Source organism: Lactuca serriola, chromosome 5, assembly GCF_051521515.1.
Source record: "Lactuca serriola cultivar US96UC23 chromosome 5, Lser_US96UC23_V15, whole genome shotgun sequence".
Classification (NCBI taxonomy): domain Eukaryota; kingdom Viridiplantae; phylum Streptophyta; class Magnoliopsida; order Asterales; family Asteraceae; genus Lactuca; species Lactuca serriola.
This window is the reverse complement of record NC_136412.1, coordinates 320,503,236-320,511,721: the sequence shown is the minus strand read 5'-3', so window position 1 is coordinate 320,511,721 and position 8,486 is coordinate 320,503,236. Positions and strand designations below refer to the sequence as shown.

At 36.4% G+C, this 8,486-nt stretch overlaps 1 protein-coding gene across 3 annotated transcripts; it reads right to left on the bottom strand.

The window, feature by feature from the left end:
* Nucleotides 1–1,190: 1,190 nt before the first annotated feature.
* INO80 (DNA helicase INO80-like protein) lies at nt 1,191–8,264 on the bottom strand. 3 transcript variants are annotated; one of them, XM_079003341.1, is made up of 22 exons: nt 7,916–8,264; nt 7,637–7,721; nt 7,120–7,441; nt 6,590–7,025; nt 6,190–6,501; nt 5,719–6,113; nt 5,523–5,631; nt 5,359–5,439; nt 5,091–5,263; nt 4,879–5,004; nt 4,638–4,799; nt 4,491–4,548; nt 4,162–4,392; nt 3,926–4,072; nt 3,206–3,748; nt 2,855–3,118; nt 2,642–2,749; nt 2,457–2,551; nt 2,208–2,364; nt 1,917–2,114; nt 1,684–1,833; nt 1,191–1,604 (listed from the first exon to the last, which is right to left on the bottom strand). In XM_079003341.1, exons 1-22 carry the CDS (start codon nt 7,973–7,975, stop codon nt 1,431–1,433), a joined length of 4,386 nt encoding a protein of 1,461 aa, XP_078859467.1. In that variant the 5' UTR covers nt 7,976–8,264; the 3' UTR covers nt 1,191–1,430. The 3 variants fall into 3 exon arrangements, with proteins under 3 accessions (XP_078859467.1, XP_078859468.1, XP_078859469.1); XM_079003342.1 differs by having other exon boundaries at nt 1,191–1,598; nt 7,916–8,263; XM_079003343.1 differs by lacking the exon at nt 7,637–7,721 and having other exon boundaries at nt 7,916–8,263.
* Between the last annotated feature and the right edge of the window lie 222 nt (nt 8,265–8,486).

Sequence of the window (8,486 nt, the reverse complement as noted above, 5' to 3'; positions counted from 1 at the left end):
TAGGGTTAGATTTAGGCTCTGTTTGATATGCATCTGACCGAGTCAGGTCAGACATTTTTTGCTGACTCGGTCAGACGAAAGGTGTTTGATAGACAAAATCTTGACGTCTGACTCGGAAAGCAAGGTCTGACCGAAAAAGAAGTTGGGAGATGGTTGACCCAGAAAGAAAGTGAAAGTTTCCAATAGTACCCTTGGCTTGGATAAAAATTCATAGCTAATGAAGGTTATGGGATTAGAACTTAGGTCTCCCTTGTAAAAGGGATGGTGTTTACCAGCAAGCTGAATGGGTTTTTGTGTTTTATTTCTAAAATAATATATTTAATGTCTATTATGCTAGAAGTTTTTTTTTTTACATATTATTATTATTATTATTATTATTATTATTATTATTATTATTATTATTATTATTATCATCTTCATTTTGCATAGAAACGTATAGAGCATCGGGGTAAAATGGTCATTTTGCACTCGTCAGCACATTCAGTCAGATTTTCAATCAAACAACATGATTTTCTTACTCAGTCAGAATTTCTTACTGAGACAGACCTTTCGCAGTCAGCACTTTCTCAATCAACAACTATCAAACGGGACCTTAAAATGAGTTAGAGTTTTCAACATTGATAGGGAACAAAAGTGAAGGTGAATGTTTAAAAACTCGAGGCGAATGGTATGATACAAGATACGATTTAGATTTTATGGTTACTGTTTGCTTGTGAAGGTGAACAGTCGAGACCAAACTAACTCACGTTTTTTTTTTTTTTTTGAGAAATAAGAACTCATTAAAAAATACTAATCAATCAAATAATAGTAAATAAACATAAATCAAAATATATTTAAAAATTTTAAAGGGGTTGGCGATTTCACCCTTCACCCAACCAATGTAATTGAACTTGAATCTTCTTTTCTAGTCGAACTTGATTGAGTTGAGCCAGTATCGTGAAAGCCTATCTATCAAACCGAACTTGATATCAATTAAATGTTTATTTATAATGTCATCAAAATTAAACGTTTTTTTATCATCATCTGCATTGGATCAAAATAAGCCTAATAAATCGTATGTACAGTACACGAAACTAACACTTCTTGCTCCAAGTGGAGTAGCAACATGTCGATCAGCCAAACTTTTAAAAAATAAAAAAAGTACATATTACCTGTACAAGAGTATCTTATAATTTTGTGGGCAAAAAAAGTTAGATATGAATGAGATTATTTTCAAAATCTGTGCCAATTGTATGTTACGCAAAAGATTGATACAAACTGGCATTGTGGGACACAGTCTTGGTCCAGTGGACAAATTTGTTATGTTGTTTTTCTGACATGACTTGAGGATGATGTTTGTTTTTAATTTTTATACCTTATATTCTGGAGCTTTAAAAGCAAGGAGTGGTGCGTTTGCATTTGCATTTATATAAATATGGAATGGAATTTTTCTAATCTTGAGACACAGCTGTAAATGCGGGTTCAAGATTCTCATTTACACTCTTTGTTGGTCTCTTGGGTTTCTGGCGCTGAACGTCCTCCGTTGTTGAATTTGGGTTTTTTGAACCTTTTTGAGCCCCCCTTGCTTTTGCAGGCCCTTTCTCTGTATTACCTTTTCTCTGCAACTAAAAGATTCCGTTTCACGTTTCATGTGGGAATAGGACTTTGTTTTTTATGAAAAGACCAAAATACCCTTCAACATACCTTTTTAGACGAGCTTGGTTTCTCGGAAGGAGAGGTGTTGAACGGATCTGATGGAGGTTCAGGATCCGTAATGTCTTCCAGGCGTGCATCACCTTCTTCATCTATCCTTATAGCTTTCGTCCCACCCTTTCTCCTTTGTCGATCTTTAACCTACATATTTCATAAATCATATAATTTATAAAATGACAACCTTTAATAATTAATTAATCAATATTATAACAATAATTGTGTACCTGAGCTGGAATTTCCTTAAGCTTCTGCTCCATCTGTGCATCATCAATGAGTAAAGAAATAACGTCTTCAGGGGCTAAAATGTCACCCTGTATGTGACCACCAGTCATCACAAGTTGCTGAACTGTACTTTTCTGGCTCGCTCTGTGCAAAATCTTTTCTTCAACCGTTTCTTTGCATATCAACCTGTACACTGTAACCTACATATACATATACATACGTTATTGATAAGGTTATTTTTGGTAAAAACAAAAAAAACAAAACAGTTAAATAAATGAAGTAAGAAAACTAACATCTTTGGTTTGACCCAAGCGATGAGCCCTGTCCATGGCTTGTAAATCAAGAGTTGGATTCCAATCACTTTCATAGAAAATAACTGTGTCGGCTGCTGTCAGATTGATCCCCACCCCACCAGCTCTTGTACTCAGCAAGAATACAAAGATATCATTCCTACAACAGATTATATTTTATCATTTTATGGCGGAATGGAATGGAATGGAATGGAACGGAATGGAATGAGTGATTCTGTGATTCATTCTCACCGTAGCTGGAAGTCTTTGACCATGTCCCGACGATCCATTATGGTAGAGGATCCATCAAGCCTTAAATATCTGTACTTCCTGTAGTTCATGTAGTCCTGCATCAAAACATCACCACTTTAGAAAATAAAAGAATAATAATAATAATAATAATAATAATAATTTAGTTGATGATACTGATACTATACCTCGATGATATTCAACATCTTGGTCATTTGAGCAAACAGGAGAACACGATGATTTCCTGCACGCAACCGCTTCAACAGTATATCAAGTGTTTGAAGCTTCCCTGAGTCCTAATCACCATACCATCAATTCAAGTAAGGAATAAATAATAATTGCAAGATGTAAACATCAACAATGTTATTGTTAAATAATAATAATAATAATAATAATCTTACTGTGAGCATCTTGGCTGGATCAAAACTTTGCATGGGTGGACAAGAACCAAAGATCTTGTGAGTCAGCTCAAGAGCAGGCTGTACAACAGGTAGTTCACTGTCGATTTCTTGTATCAAATGGTGAATAGCACCATCATTTGGCTTATTAGGTCCATTTGATTCAGACGTCCGTGCAAATCCAAGCAACAGCCTCTTAATCCATGGATTATGTAACTCCTCGGCTTTTCTGTAAGCGAAATCTCTATCTGGACACTCCGCATCAATCTACCAATCACATCAAAAAAAAATTATATAATCTTTTTTAATCAGTTGATATAATAAAATATAATTAGAGAAAAAAAAAACACTTACAGGAGGTGCCCTTATCTGTGGAATGAAGGAAAAGGCTGAATGAAGAAGGCGAACATTGGATACAAGTCTATCTTGATGTGAGATTACCAACGCCTCAAAAGGATCATCTGTGGGTCCCGTTGCAAGTCTTCGCTTAAGAACATTTCTTTCTGACTTTGATGGCATTAATAGCATTCTTGTAACTGCCCTTACTTTTCCCTTTTCAATACTATTGTACTCAACATCATCATCATCATCATCATCCATTATCTCATCTGAAAAGCACCAATCCCATCTTGCGATAGAAAACAATAACCTCTCCATCAAAGTGGCGTTTGATATGAAAGCCGTTTCTGATGGTGACATGTCAATCAATCGAGTGAACCCAAATGATCCGTTACAAGGGGCATTTTTGTCTTGTTGCTCAAATATGGATTGGTGGATGTGTAGCGGGGAGAATATGTTAAAATGTTTCTCAAAAGATTCTCTATTGATGCCATGCTTTCCTCTTAATAAAAAGATATCTGAATTTCGCACCACTTCTTGGTATATTAATTTTGGTACCTGTAAACAAGATTAGCAAGTAAGTGTGTGATATACTGTTTTTTCAGTTCTGGTCTAAGGGTAAAATGGTCATTTTTTAGATAATTTAACAGCTAGGCTATGTCTTTCTGGGACCAAATTTGAAAAAATCAGCAATACTCAAGGACCAAAAATGTAACTTACTCCACAATAAATTACCTTGTATGTAATAGGATTCTTACTACCAGCATAGTATATGTCCTCCAGTTCCCCAAATGGAGGTGGAAGAAGCTGATTTGGGATATCTCCAAAATAGAGATATGAAGTTCCTTCATTTCTCTCAAATAATTCAGGATGATTGCAAACCTGTCATCACATCGTACAAAAGAGAACATTATGAGTCAAAAACAGAATAAGAAATGTGTTTTGGGAAGAGGATAAGATTGAAAAATTACCTTTCTCAATTGGATGACAATGTTCATTAAGTTCATGAACTTTTTCTCATTGAGTTGCCCCCGATTACTATCAAACAACTCAGCAAGTGATATCTTGTTCTTTATAGCTTGGTAAAAAGCTTGTTGTCGTGAACTCAGTTTGCAATGGACTGTAACTTCAGTCTTCCGAGTCAACTCGGATACCACATCCTTCTTAACTCGCCGCAACATAAAAGGCTTCAAAATTGCATGCTGAAAAAAAAAAACAAAAAAAGAAGAAGATAATAATAAGCACCTTATGAACATTAAGAATTTAAAAGTAAGGTGAACAGGAACAGGTTATTAATTACCAATCTGCTAAGTTGGTGCTCATTTAAAGTCCCACCATGTTCTGCATGGTTTTCAATACTGTACAAGGTAAAGAAATATCAGGATTCAAAGAAGCAATTTTACTAATGGAATAATATAAAAGAACTAAAAAAGTTTTTAAATCATACCCTTTAGAAAACCACTCGTTAAATTGTTCATGGCTATCAAATAGAGTAGGCATGATGAAATGAAGAAGGGCCCACAACTCAGCCATGTTGTTCTGAATAGGTGTTCCAGTTAGAAGCAGACGATTCCGACAATTAAAACTGAGTAGTGTCTTCCATCTTATACTGTTTGCCATAATCAAAACAAATAGAAATGAGAAATTACTAAAACACCCTTGGCCACATCACATATGAATCTTCTTACCTGGTTGCACTTTTGATAGCCTGAGCTTCATCCAACACCATGTATTGCCACTTCACACGCCTGAAATACTTCTCATCTGATACTAGAAGTTGGTAGCTTGTAATGAGAATGTGAAATCCAGCATCCCTGTAAAGTAAAAATTATGTGAAACAAAAAGAAATATTGATAAAAATGTAAAGAAATGAACAACCATGGTGACAGAAGAGTAGTACCTACGATAAAGACGCTTTGGGTTGATGTTTTTCCTAAGCACTGTTCTTTCTTGAATACCTCCCCAATAAGGAAGTGTTTTTAAGTCGGGGCAAAATCGTCCAATTTCATCAGCCCAGTTGTTCAAAACAGAAGTAGGTGCAACAACCAGAAATGGCCCCCATATATTCTTCTCCTGAAAATTATCATTTCATGTTAACATATTATTACAATTAAACAGTAGATATCAGAGATTTTTTTCAGGTAGTGAATAGTTTACAGTTTACTTACTTCAGCCAAATGAGCCAAGAAAGCCATAGCTTGGATGGTCTTTCCAAGTCCCATCTCATCAGCAAGAATACCATTCAGACCCTTTGAGTCAACAAAAGTCAACAGGTCAGTAAAAAAGAGGGGAGTAATCAGAAATCAGAAATGAAACATATATAGTTTATTACCTGCTCATAACAATTCACAAGCCACTGGAGACCTTTAAGTTGATACTCTTTTAAAGAACCTTTAAACAACTCTGGTGTTTGTACTGATGATGCTACTGGCATAGTTGATCTGAAAGAATATTCAAGAGGTACCCATTTAAGAAGAATAGAAGATAAACAAACTAAGGTAAGAAAAAGGGCAAAAAAAGGAACTTACGGGTGTAATAAATCTATGTTGCTAGATCCAGCAACTGAATCTTGTTGTTCAGGGTCCTGAGTGCCTGAAGCTTGACGCAACTTCAAAATTTCATCATCGAATGCACTTGTGATCATTTTCTGTTTGGAGACTGCATCTTGTGCTGCTTTCAAAGCTTCTGATTTCATTTCAGCCTCTTCAGGATCTTCTTCTTTTTCACCAACTTCTGATTCATTAACTTTATCCCCTTCAGTAGGTGGCTGAGAAGTTGGCTTGTTTTGCATGAAGTGACCATAGAGTTCTGTTTGGGATAACAAGAAATCTAGCCTCTGTTGTTGCCTTTTGGCTTCACGAAGCTCCTGTTCGCGTTTCAATGCTTCAGCAGCTTCTTTTTCTTCTCTTTTCCTCACCTCAGCCTGAAGGAAAAAACAGTTTTTAACTTTCTTTTACAAGATTCATATGTCTAATATATTTATGAGTAAGTTTTCTCACCATTTCTTTATCCACTCTCTTCCAAAACACCAACATATCCCTAGCAAGTTTCCTTGTGCGAATTGAAGCACCCCTCATCAACTTAAGTGATCTGCTCACTTTCATTTTTACCTCTCTTTGACATGTCTCAGAAAACCTCTTTGCATCAGTTAATTGTTTTCTATGAAAGTTGATGAAAAACCTGTGATGTTTTGGTATCTCTTTTCTGACCATGTTCACCCAATATTTATCAACTCTATCCATCTCCTCTTTCTCAATCATAGATGGATCTTTCTTCTCCTTTTGTTTCTTGGGTAGACTACGTTCAATAATCTAGATCAAACAATTTCAAGAAGCATAAGAACAACAAGAAACATGAGTCAACAAATCCTAATGGACCATAGAAAGGCAGCATACAAACCTCATACGTGTCACCTTTCTCTAAGACCTTCACATAATGCACCTGTAGCACTCCACTTTCTGACATGATAGAACGCCTAAAACCACCAGCTGCTCCCTCAGGAGCAGAATATGAATCCAAAGCAGCATCACTTACTTTAAGACTGAACTTCAGAGGGGAGTTGTTTAAAGTTTGGGAACTTAATCTTGCCCAAAGAGACTCATATTGGGACCTAGGCTCACCCATCCCTGATCCACTTTTGGGGCCAAGTCTTTTGTCTGCAGACATCATTGAAGCTAAGGACCCCAAATCAAGGGTACCTGTGAGGTAAAACTCCTCCACTCGAATCTCTGAAGTTCTAGGCAAGTTTAATGAGGTAGCCAATGTTTCATATGTTGGAGGAATCTTGTAAGTGATTCCATCCCCAATATCCAAATAACCAGGTTCAGATATTGACCTGCACATTGAGGTAAAGAGTTGAGACATATTGAATATTACCATATTAGTATCATAACAAATTAACAAAAACATACACTTAACACAACACAAACCTCTCCATGTTATATTCTGCAGCAAAACCTGCTTCTTTGTGACCCCCTCTTGAACGCCCATTCAATGATTTATGGTCCTTTGATCCATGACTAATAATCTCCATGCCAGACATTCCATTTCGGGTGGAAGCAGAAGCTGGCAAGTTATTGCTTTTATGCCTTCTTTTGTACTTATGAACATGCTCCCCAAGCATTGCCCTATATTGCTCTTCAGAGAAGTATGTGTCATAACTGCCTTCATGGTCTTCATCACTGCTGTATGTGTTTCGCCTCTTTCTCTTTTCCAACATCATTCCGTTACTTCTGTCAGTCATTGGTCCACCTGATGATATCCAAACCATGTACATTTTACTTCAATATGCACAAATACTCTAAACTTTGTCAAGATTCAATGATTCAACCACTGGGTACAACTAATTGATTGCATTTGTGAAGTAAACGGATACTGGTAAGAAAGATAATCTGAAACAGGCAATTGTAATTCTACTGAACATCTGTTGAGAAACCAAGTGCCTACCTCGGCTACCTCTGCTCTCACCCTGACTACTATTGGCATAATAATCAAACTCATCACCTTGAGGTAGTTGAAATTTCGTCAGAGACTACAAATACAAACCGGAAAAGATAATACCATAAATAAAAACCCATAATTACTTAAAGAAACTTGAAACACATGAACCTAACTTCCAGTAAAGTGAATCCATCCAGCAACAATTGAATTAAACAACAGTAATTTTCAATTGGGAAAGTTGCGAAACAAAATTTCAAAAAAGTAGAGCGAGATAGAGATATATACCTCAAGATTGAAGAGATTCGAATAGTTATACGAGTTCTTGATATGGCGATCGGAGTCCATAGGGTGTTCGAAAGCGGCAGTCTGAAGAAGAACAAGAAGGAAAGTGAAACCGTAGGGTTGTGAAGACAAGGATGAATTTTATTTGGGAGTAGAGAGAGAGAAAAAGAAACCCTAAGCCTGTTGGAGAAGAAGGCGGAGGAGGTGCGCAGGATAAGAAGCTAAGGGCTGGCATTGCGATTTGATAAGAGGGCTCGGTGCTAATGTAAGCGGGTAGTGGGTATGGACTGATAACGTGAGCCTGGGTATTTCCTTTTTGAACCCAAAGAGAGCAGCTTCGAATTCGATCTTTTATGATCAACGACTGTTCTGCCTCTCTGTACAGGGGGCTTTCTCAAACGGAGATGGTTGAGATTAGTTAGCCTGCACGCAGGTCCACTGTAAATACTTTATGGTAAATCTTACATAATTGAAAATTAAGTTAACTAACCAACTTTTAATATTTATTAGAATACAATAATATAGTATTTTTTTTAGTAAAAATAATCATTTGGTCTGAAACAAGAATAAAATA

Coding starts and splice junctions, on each gene's coding strand:
- INO80 (XM_079003341.1), bottom strand. CDS start 7,975: ATGGACTCCGATCGCCATATCAAGAACTCGTATAACTATTCGAATCTC. Junction 6,114..6,189: donor AGAGAGTGGATAAAGAAATG/GTGAGAAAACTT, acceptor TTTTTCCTTCAG/GCTGAGGTGAGGAAAAGAGA. Junction 2,365..2,456: donor GTCAAAGACTTCCAGCTACG/GTGAGAATGAAT, acceptor AATCTGTTGTAG/GAATGATATCTTTGTATTCT.